This window comes from Galeopterus variegatus, unplaced genomic scaffold, assembly GCF_000696425.1.
Source record: "Galeopterus variegatus unplaced genomic scaffold, G_variegatus-3.0.2 Scaffold72, whole genome shotgun sequence".
NCBI classification, from domain to species: Eukaryota; Metazoa; Chordata; class Mammalia; order Dermoptera; family Cynocephalidae; genus Galeopterus; species Galeopterus variegatus.
This window is the reverse complement of record NW_007726183.1, coordinates 749,339-772,226: the sequence shown is the minus strand read 5'-3', so window position 1 is coordinate 772,226 and position 22,888 is coordinate 749,339. Positions and strand designations below refer to the sequence as shown.

General features: G+C 32.5%; 1 protein-coding gene across 1 annotated transcript in view; it reads left to right on the top strand.

The window, feature by feature from the left end:
- The window catches only part of DGKB (diacylglycerol kinase, beta 90kDa), a 551,962-nt gene that overhangs the window by 75,767 nt on the left and 453,307 nt on the right, over window positions 1-22,888 (top strand). Inside the window, exons 13-14 of the mRNA XM_008578087.1 lie at window positions 14,392-14,427; window positions 22,459-22,575. Coding sequence (XP_008576309.1) covers window positions 14,392-14,427; window positions 22,459-22,575 — 153 coding nt within the window. The remainder of the gene's footprint in view (window positions 1-14,391; window positions 14,428-22,458; window positions 22,576-22,888) is intronic.

Sequence of the window (22,888 nt, the reverse complement as noted above, 5' to 3'; positions counted from 1 at the left end):
CTCAGTGACAAGAAAGCACATAATGTCATCATGAAACTGCAAAAATGTTTCTTGAGGGTTATGTATGAAGCTGAGGGTGGAAAGATAGACAATCCAACATCCAAGATAGTCAAAACCTGGACTGTCTTGTCAAGGAGTTGGGCTTTATTCAACTTAAATATAAGACTTCATGATCAGCTTTGTGCTGTAGAAAGAAAATTTTGCTAGTAGTGTAACATAAAATAAGTTTAAAGCAGGGAACAGAAAGGGTATGATAGTCTCATTTTGGGATTGTGATGTAGATGGTTGAAAGACACCAACAAAGTAAGAAAATGGGGGAACCAGGCAAGAAGACTGTCACAGAGAATGGGATATTAAGATCTGATCTGATTTCAGAATAGATTAGTTGCAGATGAAGGCAAGGCCCAGTATGCTGCCATGGATCTGGGTGGCTCAATTGATGTGTGGAAGAGGTTCACTAGATATTAGAAGGTCAAGGATCTTTGAAAATGGTTCTTTGGATGTTATCCTTAAAACCACCCAAAATAATGGCAGGGTTTTGATAAAATGGCTACTATATGACAGTCATGAATAAGGATAGAAAGAACTATTAGATTTCATAAGCCTCAAGTGATAAGAGATTCTATTTGGGAGCTTTGGCAACTTAGAAAGGAGTGTGATAATTTGTTTATTTTGAACAATGGTTCAGAGGGCCCAGTGAAAAGTTTTAGAAAAAGATGTGAAGAGTGGAAGATTGAGGAGAAAGAAAGAAAAAGAAACATGGGATAATAATAGTTGGAAAGGGTAGAAGACTAGAAACTAGAGTCCCAACATGAACTCTGGATCTGTTGGTAAGTCATTTCCATTCAAGAGTTTCAAAATGGTGACAAATAACTCGTGTATGAAATATGAACAGAATTTATATAAATCATTAATAAGCAAACCAACCACTTCAAAAGGGCAGGAGAACTAAACAGGCATTTGAACTAAAATATATATACAAATCACCTCTAAACATATGAATATGTGCTCACTATCATTACTCACCAGAAAAATACATATAAAATGTCAGTAGATAACACTATATACCCACCAGCATGATGTAGACAACTAAAAACCCTAAGCTTTGTTAAGAAGCAACGCAATTGTTCACACATTACAGGTGGGAGAGTAAATTGGTTCAACTGCCGTGGCACACCCTTTGGCATCAAAGACCATTTGTATATGAATCCTAACTTTTTCACTAGTTTTATAATATAAGGCAAGTCATTAATATTTTGTCCCTGTGTATTCCTTTCATAAAGTGGAATTAAATGAGTTAACTTATGAAAATTGCTTAAGTCTGTGCTTCGTGTATAATCAGTGCTCAGTTGATATCATCTAATATTACTGTTACTATAAATACTATGCTGGAATTTAAAAAGTAAAATTTAACCTTTTATTATAAAATAAATATGGACTCATTAAATACAATTTTTAAAGATAGTACAAAAATAAAAGAGATTAAGAATTTAAAAATCTGCAGTAGAATTACATAAAAGAGAATCACTATTTATATATAAATAGAACCACTATTAAAATTAGCTTCTTGATTTTTAGATTTTTCTTTGGGCGTTTTTGTAATTAAACTGAATATACCATGTGACATTCTATTTTGACTCAAATTTATATAATTAAATGTTATATATTTCCATATGCTATGGGACATCACTATTAATGCTGCATAATCACAGTAAGTGAGGATATCATGATTTAGTTGAAAAAGTGTTAGTGTCCAGCATCTTTCCAATTCCTTATTTTGTTGTTATAAATAACACCTTAGTGAACATCTTTATGAAAAGTAGTTTGTCCTGGCTACTCTCTAACCAATAGTAAAAAATATCAATTTTTTCCCATACTGTATTATTTTGTTCTACAAATGAATCATATTTCACAGTTTTTTAGTTCTTTCTGTACAATAAACCCACTTCCTAATCAGGAACATAATAATTGGAATGTTTCCTAAAACAGAAAATTTGTTTTAGAATGGACAATTACTTATTTAAATTTTAAAACTTATTGTAGGTGATTATTTCATCTCATTTTCATGTTTAAACATGTCATCAGAATATAAAAGTAGTATTCATTAGCATGAAGTAATATGATGTGAAACACTGAATATATTGAGCTTTGTTCCCTTTATAGATCAATTGTGGCGTGTTCTTCCTGGAATACTTCTCTTGTTATCCTATTTACCTTCAAGAATAGAGTTAATAAAAGTGTCAACAAGATAAATAATGTGATCTCGTTAGCTCACAGGGAGAAAAACACAACTATTTGGAAAATACAAATTCTAAAAATATTATTTAGATGTGATTCAGATGGTCCCCATTCTACGTCTCTTTATTCTTCACTGTCTAACTCTGAAAGTTTGGCCAAGTTGTGGTGTTGCTGAAGCAGTCATCTACGTACCTCTACATATAACACCCTTAGAGAACCATATGGCATATTAATTTCTCTTCTTCTTTGGATCTTGCTTGCTCTTCCACGATTTTAAAAATTCTACTAAATTATGCATTGTAAATATGGTGATCAAGTCTTATATAGCACAGAGGATGTTAAATCTTTCTTTAGAGCATGTGTTTAACTAAGTCATGACTCCTCAGCAATGTCAAGGTCTGTTAGGGAAAAGAAGTACGGTGTGTGTTTCTCCCTCACAGCCCAAGTTTTATGGGCTCTTTCTGGGTTTTTTTTGTTTGTTTGTTTTCCTATCTATCACTTTCCTTTAACCGGCAAGAGTTAATAATGACAAATCCAATGCTAAATAAACACAGGCCAATTAAAGGAAGAGGGCAGATATTTGAACTCACTGTGATTCTGAAATTTGGATTTTGAACTCTCTGTAACTTTATTTTCTAAGCTAGTTATAGGACTTCCAAAACTGTAGATTCTGGTGTGGAGGTGTGAACACTTGACTGAGTATGCAAGTCTTGCTGCACTGAGCTTCAGTTTTTATTTTACATCATTTCAGCTGCTTCATCTTTCTTTCCCATTTACCTCTTTAATCTTGAATCACAGTTACTGTAGTCATCTATTTTCTTGAAATTCTTTATGTAATCTACCAAAGGTTGTGCCTATGCAATTTTCTTTCTTGTTCAAAGAATGGGGATAAAGCACATTGTCAGGGCTCAATAAATGTTTCATCAATGTCATTACTTAATATTCATTTAATTAATATTCATTATAGATCAATTCATAATTGTCATCATAGTAATGATAGGCAAAAAGGAATCTCACTTTTTTCCATATTTTGAAAATATAATTTGGACTCAATTTTATATTACTCATAAATGATAGCTGCTTTTTATTTACTTTATTTTTAAATGTGTAGAATTAAATTCTGACTGATTCAATGAGAAACATATTAAGCACTAGAGTATTATAATGTTTATAAAATAAGTGTACATCCATTTTCATTTGGCACATTTTTCATGTAGATATACTTTAAAGGGATGTGGCATAAGAAAAAAGGGAAAGGACCCAGCATTACCATGTGATGTTTACATGATGTACACTTGGGAGATGAACCATTTATCTGTTACAAGGGCTTAGTTAGTCGTTACTGGTTTCTGAAGAACCCATCTTTATGCTGACTGTGCCTTATTATGTTGCATTTGTGTATTTATAAATAGGGTCTAGTTTATAAGAAAAAGTTCATGCTTTATAGCCAATTATATTTATTTCTACATAAATGAATATGGTAAAGTTCTTTGTTAGGAGATCTATTTTTAAAGGGCTGTAAAAATATTCCTACAAATTTTTATATTTTCTTCTTAGGGAAAGTTTTATAACCATTTCTTAAGAAACCAAACTTGTGCCACACTGGGTTTGTCATGATTCACAGAAAAGCAAAAATGAAATGTTGATAAGACATTACTCGGAAGTTAGGTAAGAGAAAATCTGTTGGAAACTTAAAACTTATAGCCATATATGAGCATTGTTTAAAGGAGGTTTAAAAAATATTACAAGTGAAAATGTGAAATAGAAACAAAGAATCTCATGTATGTTTTTGATTGAAAAGTCGAGGACATGAGATTATATATTAATGTTTTAAATTATTTTACAAGTTATTTCCAACAATATTTAAGGCAGCTTATCTAGATATATAACAGGCAGCAAAATAAAAGGTATAAGTTCGTAAAATTAATTTATAACTTAAAAATTCATGTCACAATACCCTAAAAAGTTGAAAAAAGTTGTTTGCAAATTTTCCCTTGAGTTTCTTAGTAGGTTTAGCAAAAAGGAAAAAAATATATAAGCTTGATAACATTAACTTAGAAGAAGCACTTTTTATTGTTTTTTCGTCACTGTTGAGATGAAACAGTGTGAATTTTCTTCTGTGTGAAATTATGTTGATAGTGGACTATACCTCAACAATATTGCAGTAATTAGTGTAGTAGTATATCATTTGGTTTTGCTTGTTTATAACAGTGGTCAATGCATGCTGATAGCTTATGGTCAAAGGGCATTTTAGTAAAAAAAGTCAACCTGTTGCCAAAATAAATAGTAATAATTTGTAACTAGAAAACAAGGAAGCATGGTATGTAAAGGTTAGATGGATGTCATACTTGAAGATTTATTGTATCAAACAGAAAAAAATCTCAGTAGCAATTTTTTTAGATGGTCAAGAATACTAAAGTAAACATCTACTTTATAATATGCTAATTTGGAAAGAGACAATTAAAGAGTTAAAAAATGATGTAAAGAGAAAAAAAATGCCTTAGCAGAAACGAAAATATATCATTATCAGAATAGGGCAAAATCAACATTAAGGACAACTGATTCAATAATTTGGAGAAGATTAAGAAAAATCTCCCATACTGCTAAGGAAAATGGCAGAAAGGGGAAAAGAGATCATGCTATTCCTAAGGAAACACAAACAAACAAACAAAAAACCAAATGAATAAATACTAAAGTAATTTCTTATGTCTAAGTATACTAAAGAAAATCAAAATAAGCAAAAAAAAGACCTACATATCTTTCAAATTAACTCATTGACTTGGTGCAATTTCCATGCAATATTTTGTACTTGACAAAATAATTCCAAAGTTTGCCTGAAAAAAATAAATGTGTTCAAACATATTAAAACACTCCAAAAAGGATGAGTAACAAAGAAGGAACTATTCTAACAATCTTAAAAATGTTTCTTAAAGTTACAATGATCAAAAATGATGTAGTAATGACTCTAGAAGATAAAAGAACTGGTAGAAAGTCTAAAGAAATTTTTATCTACATGTAATAATGTAGCATATGATAAATGTCACATAACAAATCTGGTGGTGCATTGATACAGTGTTAATATTATTGTATGACCACATGGAAAGCTAAGTGAGATAAATTCTATGTCTTAAATATTCCAAAATCAATCAAACCTGGATTAAAGATTCAATTTGTGCCTAGACAAGACCTTTTTAACTTTTTCCTAAAAGGAGAAAGATTAAAAAAAAAAATGTTGATAGACTTGAGCAATCAATTTGTTTGTTAAATGGTAAAGACAAAACTTAAAAATCAAGGTAAATTTAAACATATTCAAGTTAAATATAAGAAATCCCTGTTCTGTAAAATTAATGAAAATTGCTAAAAATAATTTAAAACTTAAACCTCATAAGTAACCAATAAATACAAATTAAAATAATGATATTTATATTTACTTTTTCTATCCATTTTGGCAATTTTTTTAAAAAAATCATAATATCAAGTGTTGGCAAGAATGTGCACAATTCACTTTTTCATTAAACACTGGTGAGATTAAATTGCCACAAACTGCAGCATAAAACTCCCGAATATGTGAACTTCTGTGTTAGTATTTCTGCTTGTGCCCTTCAAAGGAAGGTTGGGGTTGGGACAGGGCAAATATCCAGATGTAATAGCATTAGAGTAGAAACAAATGCTTTACATCATTCCCATCTCCTAGTTTTTAAATTTTGAATGCAGTCAAAGCCAGATTCCCTTAACTACCACTAAACATTTAAGTCTAAATTCCACCTTGCAGAGGTAACCTGTGCTTTTAATGATTCTTGCTGAAACGGTGGTGATCATAAAGTGTTTATGTACATGCTTTTCTCTCTTTTACTATTAAATATAGCTTGTCTATTCTCAACTTTCACTTGAAACCTGAGGAAGAATTAGTTTATATATAACACATGTCCACACATCAATTTTGTGTAGAGTACAGTGATCTTTGACTCACTCCTGTCTTTGTTCCCTAGTTCAACCCATTTCCCTTTACATGGAGTAAGGATAGTTCTGTTGAGATCTTCATGCACACTCTTCGTGTCCAATCTAGACAGATAACATGTATCGCTTGAAATTCTCTTGCCAATCCTCTCTAGACCTTTGACTTATTTGGCCTCATTTGCCCAAGGAAATCCCAATCCTGGAGGAATACAGCTCTACACCTAGTGTTCTGTTCTTTGTGAAATTTCTCTTGTTTCATCCAAACCACAAAGATTTTCAAATTATTTCATTTGATTACCATTTCTTCAACATCCTTGAGTCATCCAAGACCTATATTCTTCTGATTTCTTTTATTCTAGTATTCTCTGCATTTTCTGTCTTAGAACTCCCCATTTTTCTTCTTTCATGGCACCTGACATACCATTTAATAATATATTGATTCCCTAATTTACAATAGAAAAAACTCAGACAAGGTGTAATCCAACATGCTTATAAAAGTTAGCACTTGCCATGATCATGATTTGAGTCCAGAAGACTAACTTCATTTTTACTCTTTTTTTTTTTTTGGTCTTTTTCGTGACCAGTAAGGGGATCGCAACCCTTGGTGTGGTGTCGCCCACACCGCGCTCAGCCAGTGAGCACACTGGGCCATTCCTATATAGGATCTGAACCCCCGGCGGGAGTGTCGCTGCGCTCCCAGCGCCGCACTCTCCCGAGTGCGCCACGGGCTCAGCCCTCATTTTTACTCTTAATTGTGTTTCTCTCTTTTTTTTTTTTTGTCTTTTTCTTGACCAGTAAGGGGATCGCAACCCTTGGTGTGGTGTCGCCCACACCGCGCTCAGCCAGTGAGCACACTGGGCCATTCCTATATAGGATCTGAACCCCCGGCGGGAGTGTCGCTGCGCTCCCAGCGCCGCACTCTCCCGAGTGCGCCACGGGCTCAGCCCTCATTTTTACTCTTAATTGTGTACTATAGAACCCAGACCAGTGAAAAGAGCTATTCCTTTTCCCTTGCAATGCTATTTCTTGTATTTTTATATGGATCCAACTCCTCTCTGCCTCTTCACAGAGCCATAAGCATGTGCAGGTGTGTAGATACACTCACGGTGTCAAATTCCTCTCTTCCTCCTCAACCCACATTAGTGTAACTTGTGACTGTAAAGTGAATCTAAAACTGTTGCTGTCCTTCTAAATCCAATTGCATGCACTCTCTTAGTTTGGATTCCCAAGGAGCAGAGCATAAAACAGGGATTTAGCTTTGTGTGATTTATGGAGGGAGAAAAGATTCTGTAGAAAAAACCTTTAAGAGAGAGGGAAGCAAAGAAGGAAAGGACAAGCTCCAAACAAGGAAGTAGACATAGGGAGAGTTTAGCCTTGGCCTGAATTTGGGGGGCTTTGGAACAAAAATAGTAACGTAAGATTGTTCTTAACTTAAGGAAAGTGGCTGGCCTTTTAACTGTATTAGTCTTGCATTAGCTGTAACCTCCTCCGGAATAAGAGGTACTCCTAGGAGAGCCTGCTCCTGTGAGCAAAGGATAATTCTGCAGATAATAGGGATGGCTGGGAACTCTCAGCAGTTAACACTCCTAGCAGCTGCGGATAGGTGCTCTGGCAAGGTAACAAAGGATCTGCTTTGGGCTACCAACAGCATCTACTAGCATCCCTTTCCAAGTTTAATCTTTTTTGAATCCTCTGCAGTGTTTGACACTGTTTGAAATGCTCTCTTCTCAGATTCTCTAACATTCATCCAATGCATTTCTATAGGGTTTTTTTTATTTTATTTATTATTTTATTTAATTTTATTTATTTATTTTTTTACCTTCCTAGCTATGCATTGTCAGTATTGCTTAATTTCTAGTCTTCCTTCCATTCTTAAATATGTGTTAGGCTTCCATTTTTGATTCAATTCTCATGTTGCTATGCTCTTTCTAAATTATCTCATCCAATTCCATGGCTACAGCTACCACATTTGAATATGTCTGTGTAAGCTCATGCTCCCCACACTCATCTGCATCCAAATGCTCAGTTTCATGCTGTAAATTTCCTTTTGGACATCCCACAGAGGCCTCAAAGTCAGCTTAGCAGGAACTAAACTTAAATTATTTCTTGTAAAGCTGTTCCTTATGCTTATTGAGATGCACCAATATCATTCCTATGACCCACATCAAAGGGTTTATCTTTTTATCTCTAGTGCCAATTTGATTCTGACATAGACTAAATGCTAAATAAATATTTGCCAAATGAATGAATAAGATTCAGTAAGATATTTTTACTCCCACCAGTGATCACTCCTTTCCCTAAGTCAAGAAGAAAATATATTAGACAGTGACAAAATATTGAATAAAAGTTAAAATGCTTATGGGACAAGAACACTTTTTAAAAAGTCATTGATAATTCATGAAAATTAAATTTTATTTGTTACAAGCTAATAAAATTTAAAGTATGTGATGATGAGGTAATATTAGTGGATATCAAATTAGCAAATATTTAGTTTCTGGAATGGCACTTGAAGCATTTTATAGTTATTACTAAATTTTGAATAACTTGTGATCATTATGTTGTAGTTATATAAAATATCCAATAGATGGTAGTGTGAAATGCCTCACATGTAAAATAAAGTAGTACTGCAGGTAGAGAGTTTAAAGGGAACAGTTTCAAAATTCTGAGGAGAATCAATATATTTTCCTCTGGATATTAAATTATATTTGAAAATCTGATTTTTAAAATATAGCTTAAGTGATATAGTCTTCATTGTAAAATATCATAAATATTCACTCTTCTTAATATAGCTCAGAAAATGAAAATTGATTTCTATTGCAATGGAACTTCAAAAATATTCACATTCTATTGTTTAGAATTTGTGTTTTATGTTTTTGGTTTTTTGGTAATAATTACCCTTAATTAATGTGGTGTTTTAATGAATATTACTCAAATACAACATTTTTGGCAAGTAATTATAGCTGCATGTCCGTATTACCAAAATTCTAAAAAAACTTTATGTTAACTATAAAGCAAACTTGTGTGAGACAATCTCCCTGCTTGCTTAGCAGGAGTGTGCCCATGAGTTCCCTCATATCCTAGTCTCCATCAAGACCAGTCTAATATCTGAATGGAACATTATACCAGAATGCAAATATAGCACTCGTCCAGAACATTTAAAACATATAATTTTATGAAGTTAAAAAAAATTTTGGAAAACAAAAAGCAGTAATTCAAAAATTGGTTGGAATGTGCTCCTAAAAAGTGTATGAAAATTAACAATTTGTTGACGGCCTAATATATCTTAATGCTCATTCAGAATTTCCAGTATACAGTAGTGCATGTCTATTTGTAAAAATGAATGTCAAAATTTGATTACCAGAACTGAATTTTATAAAACCTATTTTTAAAGCTAAAAATTTCTAAGGAAGATGTGATAACATTGAAAGCTTGAAAATATGTGTATATCTTACTTTAAAGATTTCATATAGCTCTTTGAAATTTTTATATCGCGGTTTATAACATTGTTCTTGACTAATGCTGAATATTCCTTTGTATAATGATTATTTATTTATTTATTTATTCAATAAACTTTTATCGAATATAATTTTATGTCAAGTACTAGAAAAACAAAGATAAATAGCTCTTAGGTAGAATGTGTTCATAAGAATCAGCAGATTCTTGTGGGATATGCTTCATATGTCCCTCAGCTTCGTTAGGCATTTACTATTTTTTACCGTGTTTTATTTAACCTGAATGTGTGGTATGATACATTACGCATCCTTTCAAAAAGAAGATATTCTTATGTTCATTTGAATGTTCTTATTAAAGGAAATATGCTATTGAAATAACTCGAGCTCTCTTAAGTAATTCAGGCTATTTTATTAAAAGACAAAAAATTGTTAGTGCTTTTGTAAGTCTGAGCTTTTCCAACTGTTATATCCTAAGCCAGGTCAGAGCAAATATGTCAAATGTGTAATATGATGTTGTGGAATGAACAAATATTTGCCTGGATACTTTGAATTAAAAATGATTTTTTTCCACCAAATATATTCTATCTGGTGATGACTATTTTATGTAATTATTAGGGAATAATGGGGCCTCTAGAATCCTACCTAATTCTTAAAGATTTTGTAGACATCATGTACTATACTCTTTTCAAAAACAATGACACTCTGATTCATTTACTCAAATTTCCTTATACACTGAATGCACATAACATTACATAGTAAAGTTACTACTTGAGCTAAATGGGTTTAAATATAAGCTGTGCATGCAGATCTCAAGTAATAGTCTCTTAATAGATGTCACATACTGTTTATTGCTACCCTCCTTTATTTCAGTAACATTTTAATTAATTCACTCTGATTGAATAAATGTACATTGAGACTTGTTTCCTAATGAGGGTGCATTTAGAGGAAAGGTTCTGCATCATTCTGATATCCTGTGGGTAATTATATTCTAATTATATGGTCGGGGGAAAAGAGTCTATAACTCAGTACTGATATTGTTCGTTGGACCCAATTAATTACATGCACATAATGAAAGTTCATGATAAGGTTGACTGGCAGTCAGTGTAAAATTTTCACTCAATTGAATCTTAGCCTAACGTGAGTACAGAATTGGACTTTAACCTGGTTAGAAAATGCTTTGGCATGAGATCAGTGGATATTTAGAGGGGCAAAGGATGAGAACAAATTCTATTACAACCTCTTTGTTTTTTAATTCAAGGTCTTCACCAAGGATGATGAAAAGGATAATTAAGCTTTAATTCTAAATATTATTACCAATATTCTTTCATTACCTACAGTGATTCTTTTGTATTCTGGAAAGCAGCAGTACAATAACTATACAATAATAAATTTCTAGAACTGGCTCATGTTTCTGTAGATAAAAATAATATGTATAAGGGAAAGTATTATAGATTAATTTTATGAGCATAAAATTCATAGGTATTAATCTATTATATTAGGTTCGGGGAGGGGTTAGTTCAAGCCATCAATTGCACTCAGTTCCTTGTCTCCAACATACACAGACATAATTGCACATACATACACATACTCATAAATAGGGATCTACTAATTATCTATATGTAAAGTGGAAGTTCTAAAGAATAGTCTGAAAAGAAGAGTCAATAAGATATGTACATTTCATTTTGAAATACGTTTAGGGGATAGTTGCTCTAAATATAAGCTCCCGTCTTTACCTTTGGTTTAGTGACACAATTAAATGTGTCAATAAACATAAATGCACTTTTTCAAAAATATGAACATTCCTATATAAGTGTAAGGTATAATTTTGTTAATTTTACTTTAGTCTTGAAATAACTGATGACTCTTTTAATGTGAGTACTGTGCTCTTATTATATTTTAACTAAGTCAAACCTCCAATAAGCTCCACCAAAGATTTTTCTTTGTCCTATGACAATTTGGATTAAATTGTCAATTTAAAATGATTACAAATTAAAAAATATGAAGACAGGAGATATCCTAATACTTAAGAATAATAGGATTTTAAAAAATTCTTTGATATTAGATTGAACTTAATAAGTGCCCTGAAGCCAAATGCATCTTTTAAACTAATTATCTTTACTGTGTATTCTATTTAATATTGAAAAGATACTGATTAAATAAAATCAATCACATTCCTCTGTAGTCACACCTCATATTTGATTAAATAAAAATACAGTTTCTGAATTAATTCTGATTAAAAATATATTATATTTAAAACTATACACTCACGATAATTTTCAAAAAACTAAAACATTCATTCTACTCATCCCTGATATTTAAAAATCATGCACAGAAGAGTAAAATGAAGTAATAAAATATCTGAATTAATTTTCTCACAAGTTGCTACTTTTAAAAAATTTAATTATTATGATTTTCTTATTGTCACTCAGGAATAAGCTACTGATGGACGTGGCAATTTAATATACTCTTTGCCTACACATTTTATTGTAAGCGAGTATATGTTATATATGTTGCATATGAGTATATGTTGTTTTCATCACACTTATTCTTAGACTGAATTTCTAGTGTTAATCTCAGTAAGGCTGAGTGTTGCTGAAGATAATTCTCAGGTCTGGTGGCTTTCTCTCCTACATATTTATAACTTTTAGCCCCAGCTGGGGCCTTAATTTTTCTTCATCCTGTTACTCATCTTTAGTCAACTGCTTTCCCATTCTCAAAAAAGAAGTGACAAATTTCTGTTTCCTTACCTTCTTCTTCTCACCACCTCTCTCCAACCTCACTTGCTCTCGGTAGATAACCCATATTCCTACTATTCTGAGAAAGAAGTGTGAATAGCCATAAATTACTGATTCTACACAAATGGGACCAAAATGGCAGCTAGGGTTTAATTTTATCCTGCAATGTCTTTTGAAGAGGGATACCTAAAAATGGGATGTTTATTATCTAACATGGCATAGTCTTTGCCATTATGATATCAGATCTATTTCACCTGTATGTGTTACCTTCTCGGCCCCTGTAGACTTCTGCATTTGAGACCTCTGTAAGTGCAAACCTGTATCTATATATTTCTCCATTATTAGGCACTCACAGAAGAGGAACACATTTGGAAAAGTGTAAGTCTATGTGGACTTCTGCCCTTCTGAAATATTGCTTTATAAAGTGCTTGTTTACCACTTATCTTTATCAGTTTCCTCTCTGTCTCTCTCTGGTCCTCTTTCCCAGCAGCCTAGAAATTTACCCATATTTCCTCATCTTGAAAAAGAGAATTCTAAGTCTCCATGAAAATAGTGCTCATTATTTCTCTCACAACCAGCCCCATGCCTTCTCTTCCAAACTTCTAGAAAATTCATTGTTTTCACTGGGATTATATATGTACACACACACACACACACATATTCATTATAGAAACATGTTTATATACAGTTAGGCATTAAAGGATATAGTAAAAAAGGAGAAAGAGCAATTTCTTTCTCCCAAATTTTATTACTAAAATTCTCAAACACAATGGAATGAATCCAATATATTCCCAGCCTTTCTACAGTAATTGGCATTATTTTGCAATTGCTTATATATCTGTATCACTGTATGTGTTCACGTATATATGTATATATCACTGTGCTATGCAGCTGGAAGGGTGTCTGAGGTTTTACTTACCTCATGTGTAGCCATTTATTATTTTGGTTCTTGTTGCTTTCCTGGGATTCTACTGGGTAAGGGAGTGAAAAAGTGTCTGTGCTCTCAGATTTTTCATTTCCATCTTGGTGATCTAGCATCCATCCACATCCTCCCTTGCATAGCTTGGATCTGGGGAGGAAAATGTAGTACACTGACCAATCCCTCCTTTTGGGGGACACACAAATATCCAAGAACTCTTAGCTTCCCATCAGACTTTCTGACCCACCTCCTTCCACCATGGGAAAACTTTTATCTAGTATTGTGTGTGTGATTTGCCAACTCTTCTTTAAAATTCGTGTTCTGAGCTTCACAGAATGCAGGTTTTTGGAATTCAGCAACCTTTTCTCTGTTTCTTGCCACACACACACACACACACAAATCTTTCCAGTGTGACTCAGGAACAGGGTGATGGTGGTAGATTATTGAAGACACACTGTCATAAAGACCAGCATCAGTGTTTTTAACCTCATCTTTTAAAAATTACTCTCAAGTAAAATTTTTGCTACTTATTTATTTTTTTAATTTAAGTGATATTAATGGATTTTTTTTTCTTATTTTCAGAGTATCGCTAAATAAAATCAACATGTAAGCTATGTCTACGTTCAAAAGACACTGAGTATTTTTAGGAAGGAATGAGAGTTGGACTGGAAAATGGAATAGTGGGATGGGTAAAGGGGCAAATTAAATGGTAGTAGTAATTATTTATGAAGGATAATGGAACTTGGAGATGAGTTCTTCTTCCAAAATATGAATGCAATACATCAATGTTTAGAGAGGTCTGCGAAGCTGGCCGTAGATGTTGGTCAATGTCCTTTGAGTAGATGAAGTGTATTTTTAATAAACAATTTCACAACCTTACTCACTCAACATTAGAGCATCACTTATTTAACAAAAACGTATTAATTTATTTAACCCAAAGAAGCAGAAAAATTATAACAAGGAAATGTATTTTTAAATTTATTAATTTATTTCACAGGAGTATAGTGATATGAGAAACTTCACTGATATTTTGTTTTCAGTTTGTTTGGTTGGTTTTTTTTCAGCTTTAATATGAATTTCTCTTTTTCAGCAGAATCTGCCCACTTCAGGAGTTTCAGTTCCTGAGGTGCGTAAGCAAAAAAAGGTTTACACACTTGAAATTACAGATCATTGTATATCTTATATTACTATTAAGAACATTGTGGGATGGCTCGGTGACCCGCTAATATTAATTTTCATATTTTATTTTTTTCATATTCTTATATTTGGAAAGGGGGATCTTTATATTTTCAGTGAGGGGATAGACTTGAAGAATTTTCAGTCTACATTGTGGCAAGTATTGGGAAACCAAGAAGTGATATAACACAAAGTATATAGAGAAGATCAAGTTTGCTTTGCAAAAAGTTTTGATCACATATAAAAATAGTGTTATTCTTATTTGTTGTATTAAATGTAAATATATTTCAGAAAATCCCAATCAATTCCATTCCTGGACACATCCAAATGTAGGTTTCAATCACATTATATTAAACTCTTTCTCACTTTGAAGTGCCCATCACTTTAAAAAGAGTACATCTGCATTAATCATGTAGCAAGACACTGGAATAAAATATAGTCACAGAATATATGACTTCTATTTTGAAAGTAAATGTAAGCATTGCCACAACATTTATTTTTAGTAAAGAGTTAGCTTTATCTTTCAATAATGAAGCAAAGCCTCCACATTGTTCTGTGATAATACCCTGTTCATTTGTTATTATCTCTATAGGAAATGCCCAAATGGTATTATTTCCCTGAAAATTATAATTTGAATCTGCTTGCTTGTAAAAGTTTTACATAAAATATATGAATACTACATAAGAGTATGAGTTTATTTAAAGGATAATATAATTGCATAAAAGTGTAATAACCGATCTCCCTTCTCCACCAAAAAATAGTTTCTAATCAGGTCTAGAATCATTGATTTTAGAAAATTCTCATTTTTAACCAGAGACATACTTGAAAATATCCTTGGAGATATGCTTGAAGTATAATGTTTCTAATCTAAGAGACTTTGTATTTTTTAAGTGAGTTGATACCATTATTATAATAATTATTATAAAATAATAATAAATTTAAATTACACACTCAAGTGACAGAAGTGATAGAAAAGTTTATAATGGTCATCTATTAGTGTTAGAAAATTAATTTAACATCTTCAGGTTCTTGAGCTTATTTTTTCCCCTCTTACAGATCCAATCAAGTGAATGTAGACACTGCATTTGAGATTGAAAGTTTATTTGTTAGTCTCCCCAAATCTCTCATATTCAACTATGTCATTTGTATCATACAGATTGAATAAATAGAACAAAATTTGTTTTCATAATATGTTTTTTAAAATTTTTTATAAAAATCATTTTTTTCTAATGTAAAGCTTCCAAAAGTCTTTCTACACCAGTTTTCTTTCTTTTTTTCTTTTTTTTCTGGCAAGATATATTGGTTTAAATTAACTGCAAGTTTTTACTATCCCTTAAATCATTATTAAAGTTTTTTCAACTATGTTGTTCCAAAAATTCCCCAAACCCATGTTTAGACATATGCACGGGGAAGTCTGTGAATCCACATGCACATGTACACATATACATTCACACGTGCACACATACACACAAGAAACCTTATGCTTCATCATCAGGAATAATTGCTCCTTGGTTAACTGAAAATGTGGTAAAAACATATGTGAGAGAACATACAAAAACATATATATTACACATTTAATTTAAAATTTGTAAATGTATATTCGTTGGCTACACTTTTGACTTAGGATCAAGAGCTTTTCTATGAGGACAGATCTTATTGGAAATGGTATGTAGCCTTTCTTGCATATATCACAATCTTATCACCCGTGATATTCAGTTCCAATTGTTTTAAAAGTATAACAAAAACTCAAGGACAACTATGAGGCAATTTGAGTGTAAAATAATCTCTACTTTTATTATCAATTTCCAAAGCTTTTGCAGTTGAGTTTAAACTTAACCTGACTGCTCCACATCTGATATCCCTCCTCCCCACCCCCACAACACACACACACATGTAGCTAGAATTACTGTCTTTCCAAAACATGCAAGTTATTTCTCAGGGAAACAATTATTTCATTTTGTGCTCACAATGCAATGGTTTGAGTGATAATTAAATTACACAGTCAAAATAACAAGATCAATTTTATTTGGAATGGGCATACACAGATTGGAGCCTACAGAGAAATCACTATGTTAAACATTTAGCTTACTGGCAGAAAGAAAATGAGAATGAGTACTAGAGAGCTGTCTCACTTTTAACCTTCAGTTTACAGGGGCCAACAATCAGTATGGTTTACAAAGGGAATGGAGAGTTAGTGAACTTGAGGTTGGTTACAAAGTCTGCTTTGATATATAATTATGTGTGTGTGTGTGTATATATATATATATATATATATATATATATATGCATATAATATATATGTAAGTAAATAATATATACACTCACACACATACACATCTAATATTATTTTAAAATGGTGCTGCCATATGCTATTGCACAGCCAAAATTAAGTAATTTTGGCATGGATCCTCTCATTCCCAAATTTCATTCCCTCCAACCAGCATTTCTATAACAGAGATCTTGTAAGTGGTTTACACCCAGTATGAAATTATCCTAGGAGAAAATATGTACATCATGTGTGATGTGTGAAAACCTGGACTTATGGATCAAGTGATAAACTGTATCTGTGGAGCAGCACGTCCAGGTACTTTGAGAGGTACTAGGTTTCATTTTGTCTACTTTGTTGCCTCCCATCTCCCCCAAAGATGCCACTCAAATCATCATAATAAATATTCCTAGTTACGGTGACTTAGCAGGCAAAAACAGTACAATAAAGAAAAGAAAGCCCTTCTTCACAATAACTACCATTAACTACTATGACCTAAGCAGCACACTTGTGATGAACTTAATAATGAAATACATCAAAATTCCTTATTTATATTTTAAGAATCACTGCCATATACTGAGTGCCTCTTTTATGCCAGCACCTTTATCTAAATTTTATCAATGTATGTTCACATGAACCATGTAATAGGTGAAATAAATATGGCTTAGAGATGGTAAATAACTTGCCCAAACTTACGCAATAATGAGAGACAAAGTTGGGATTCGACCTTTAAGCCCATACTTTTGCTTTTGCCCAAAGTTATTTTTGTCTTTATTTTCTAGTAAGTACTTATTTAACTAAATTTAAAAGAAGTGGAAAACTTTAGACTTAATGATACATCATTTATTATATTTATGTTTAAAACTTTATGAAATATGTTTAAAAATTAAGACTACTTTGCTAGTCAGAAGTTTGGCTGCAACTTCCAAGGATTTCTAGATTTAGATCCTTTGCCACTTTTGATATGAATTTGTTTTGCTCAGCTCGTAAAACGTTCAAATCCCACAATAAGTCCATACTAATTAAAAGTGCAGCTTTGCAGCTGTTAAGTTGGTTTCTTGGAGCTCTTAACCTTTTTCTTCCCTGATGAATATGGTGGCACTTCTGCTCCAGGGAGAGCTTGAAGACTATGATAATATAGACATGTCAGTGAGGATTTTGGGGAAATTCCTGTGGCCTAACCCAGTGGCAGAAAGGGCTAGGTCTACATTCAGGCAGACTGGGCAGTATCAGAGAAAGCAAGTGCCAGGATGAGAAATGGTTGCTGCTTGCAGCAAGGCACTCGCCTTTGTAGCTTTGTACCAGTCCAGGTGCTTTGCCTCTGCCTGTCTCGCATGCTCAGATTGGACAAAAAGAAGAAGAGCCTGTGATGGGTGTAATCATCACTTGCTGCTTGTAGTTTGCAAATGATCAATAACAGCAGACTTAAGTATTGTGGTAAACAACCCTTTTGTGAAAGCAGTTTTCACCAACGTACAAATACTCTACCTCTGAGAATCAGCGTGATACAGAAAAAGATTTTTTCAGAGCACATATTTAAAGTGAGGTCCTTTTATTTATCTATTTCATCTTCTGTTTTCTGTGAATTGTCTTTTTGGCTTTTCTTCTCTGCTTATTATCATGATTATTCTTTTGAAATTCTAATACAATATATTCCCCAGTTAAGATCTGTTGTGCTACTTGTGGAGTAAATGGATCACAAAACCCTGAATTCTATATTTAAAATGTCTGCATAGCAAACACAAATGCTTAATATTTAAAATGCTTAAATACCAATAACTCCTTTATATTTTTTAGTTATGTGTTCTATATTCTTTCATGATTTTTTTTTTCAGTCACAGTAGTTCTTTTCAGTGTTCAAATAATGTCTATTGATTAAAGCAATAATTTTCCAACTCTTTTTATATCTAGTAAAATGTATCTGGCGGAAAGAAATTTGCCTTAATTATAACAATGTAATTTATTTTGTGGTTTAGAGCCCAAAAACTTAAAAAAAACTGAAGGTTAAATGCCCCTATTGTTAGAGAACAATTTTATCCTGAATGATGATGCAAAATAAGATTGAAGAACTCTTCCTGAAACTTTTCAATAACTTCAACATTGGGAATTAACTCTCTTAAATATCATAATAGAGCTCTGTCTCAGTCAGGGTTAATTAACCGCCCCAAAAGACTGGTGAAATCCTTGTGGACAGTAGATTTTTCCAGGATATAATTGCTTTCCCCATTCCTCATATCAAATGGAAAGAAGTAAAATTGTCTCTTGGCTTAAGCTGCTTAAACAAATTACAGCAAATATCTCAGAGAGGATTCTAAACAAGTTGGAAAAAAACATAAAACAAAAGAGCATAATAATAAGAAATCCCTGGGAAAAATTAAATGGTTATGAGTCTCTATTGCTTTTAAATTTTCAGCCTTGATTAATTCTACAAATTTTACATACTAGCATTTCCCCCAAAAAACAAAGAAATCACCTGGTCTTCTTGATGTGTCTGTGTGTGTTTGTGTGTGTGTTTAAATAAATGTTTACCATTTTAGGATTAGCTAGATTATATAATAAAATACACATATGGATGGATATACTGAGGATTTTTTAAAACTTAGCTTGCTACATACATCTTTCTCATAATTCTAGATTTCAAAAATAAATTCTCATCAATTGAAAACTCAATTTAGTTAAATTCAATTTAACTCAATTTAAATTTGCTTTCCTATTTTTTACAGTTGTGTATTATAGGCATTTTCAGGGACATGGAGCTACTTCATACTGTCTGCTAACCACTATCTCTGTTAGCTGGGGGTTCTTCCCACACAGCAATTTCCTTAGCTATATGCATGTCCAAGAATAAAATAATGATAATAGATGATTTGATAGCTCTTTACAAACATGTACTTATATATTTTAAATTTCCAGTATTACATGTATACATAATCTATTACAAATACCCAGTTCCAATGTGACTAATTGACTTCAATTTTATTTAATTCTTCTAACCTAAGCATTTCTGAATTCAATACTAAATAATAATCATTGGATTATATGGCAGAATAACTGTAGTAAGGTATGTCTTTCACATTGTACATATTTACAAAATATCGATTCCATGTTTTACGTATCTGTGTACAAGAACTCCTAAGTAAATTATTTTCATACTCACCAACAGCATTATGTTTTTGAATTCCTAACACAAACTGTGCATTTTCAAATATAAACATTGAGCTTTATTTATTTAAACACATGCCTAATATAACTGGTGAATTTTTTTCATATATATGCATTTGGAAATATAAGAAACACTTTGCATAATGATAATATTAATGAGCACCCAAATGGGGAACCAAACCTATTTTACATTATTCATAATAACTTTCATTTATTGAGCATGTACTGTAATACAGGCATAATGCTTGGGACTTTATGCATTTTTTATGAAATCTTACACAAGTCTGAGAAGGCGAGTCTCCATTTTGCATAGGAGTAAACTCTCTCGATTCCATAATACTTAAGTAGCACAGACGGGATTCAACTTAGGCTTTTTGGTTCCAAACCTCATCCTTCACTCTTATGCTTTATATCATTTAACTATCTATGAATAAAATTTAAATTGCAAGCTTAGAAAGAAGGAGCATCCTTTAAAAAATCAATATTTTTGCCAGAAATTATGCTTATGTGAAAGCACATCATTATCCAAAGAATTTAAATTTCAGGATTTCTATTATACCATTCATTTTCACACACACACAAAATATATTAAGTGTTTTTTCACCATGAAATTGCAAGGTAAATGGACAATACTGATTAACATTTATTTTGGTCAGAGGTTTCTGATTTATCTAGTCCTAATATATTGAAAAACAGCTTTATTTTAAAGCTACTTGAATATACTTCCTAAATTACAGAAAATGAAATGATACTCTTACAAGCAAATATATAGGAACTAGGACGTACAATATTTTAGTAAATGATAGGAAATATATGGACCTAAAACACTTAAGCACCCATGGCACTCATTGCTTACCAATCGGAACAATTTTTCACATCAAGCCTAGACATGGCCCAAGAATCCTCTCAACACAATGCCTCAGGAACTTTTTCAAAAATTGTTTTTTTTAATGTAAGTTTTATTTGTTTCTTTATTCATTTACCTTGACTTTTCTTAGGCATTGATCTAAGATCTGATATAGACCAGTGAAACAAAAAAAGTCCTTACTCTTATGGAACTCTGATTAATGGGGGAAAACTGGCATTAAACAAATCAAGTTAGTAACACTTCAGGTTATAATAAATGATATTTAAAATGGAGGCTGAAGGGAAGAGAAAAACCTCTTTGACATTTGACCAGAGACCTGAAGTGAGGAATGAGGATCAATTCCAACAAATATAAAAGGGCAAGTTTTCCAAGAGTGCAGAATGATTGCAGAAACCTTGAATTTAAAGCATGATTGTTGTGATCAAGGAACAATGTGGAGGTCAGTGCAGCTGTAGTGGAGTGAAAAGGGCTGAGTGTGGCTGTTGTTTAGAGAATTGACTGTAGGGAGACGAAGATGCAAAGAGATTGATCCATTAGGTGACAGTTACGATAATCCACATTGATGAAAAAGATAATCATTGCTTAAACCATGTAATGATGGAGGTGTTGAGTAGTCATCTAGTTTGGGATTTATTTTCAAGAGGAGGTTAGGCAGGAATAAGAAGAAACTAGTTTTGGACATTTTAGGATTGCTGTGTGGTTCATGTGGAGAGATAGAAAGGTCATTTGTATATTGGAGTTAAGGTTCAAGAGAAAGATCAGAACAGGAATTATACATTGAGAAGTTTTCATAAAATTGGAATTGACAGCCTTGGGGACGAATGAATTAACCTAGGGAGTGAGAGCGAGTGTAGACAATAAAGATAAGAGGTCCAAGGAAGAAGCCAAATCTTAAAGATTGCGAAGCTGTAGGAAGAACGAGTTAAAGACACTCTGAGAGGGAGCAGTTAGTGAAGTGAGAAGCGAGCTAAGATGAAGGTGTCCTGGAAGCCAAGTGTGGCAAGTTTTCAAGGAGTGAGAAGAGATCAGTCTGTCAAATGCCCCTGAAAAGCTGAGAAGACCGACCATGCGATGTGGCAATGAGAAGGTCACTGATGATGAAAGTTGATTGGGTTCTGTTGAAGAGAGAGTGAAAAGAGAGGAAATAGAAATAGGGAACAGACAGCTCCTCAAAGAAATGTTTTCATTATGGGAGATAAAGGAATCAGCTGGGGTGGAATGTGAGTGTTAAACTATATGCCATCCCTGATATAAGCGGTAGCTTAAAATTCCATCATGCCATTAGAATCCATGTATTTATAAGCATTCTTTTAGTATTCACTACCAAATCCCTTAAGTTAGAAGACTCTTATTTATCTGTACCATTGTTTATGAAAATAATCAAATTTAGAGGTCCATAAACTTTTGATAAGGAATCACAATTGGTCACATAGGGATAATACAATTTGGTTTTCTTTCACATTGTTTCTTTAATTGATATTTTGATCATACAAGTATCTCATACATTGAGCCATTTGAAAGAAACTGCTTTCATAGTATTCACTAGGAACTCCAAATTAGGAAGTTGGGCCCAACTTTATAACCATGAAACTCTTTTATTAGTTACCCCTTTTAGTGAAACAACTAAACATTTTATTTTTATTTTGATTGTAGTTTTAAATTTTTATAAAATATTTTTCTTACAGGAAAGACAAGCAACAGTGAAAAAGGAAAAGGGCAGTTCCCAGCCGCCAAACAAAGTCTCCGACAGGAACAAAATGCAAAGAGCCAACTCTGTTACTGTAGATGGACAAGGCCTGCAGGTATAATTTCTTATATCCTAATTTTAGTAGCTTTCATATTTGTTACTTCCAGGCTCTCAGAGGAACATATGCTCATCAATCAACATTTGTTTCATGTGCTTATTAGCTTAGTAGACTGCTTCAGAAAGATCTTTATTAGTTTATCAAGATGTCAGTCTTATAGTTGATTGACAGAGTGACATTCTGGTTGGATTAATCATTTACGATGTTATCTTCATTTAAACTCAAATTGGCAAATGGTCTTTGTCAATCTGAAAGTTTTTGGAAATTACTGCTAAATATACTGTACACATTTATTGTATACATATGTATT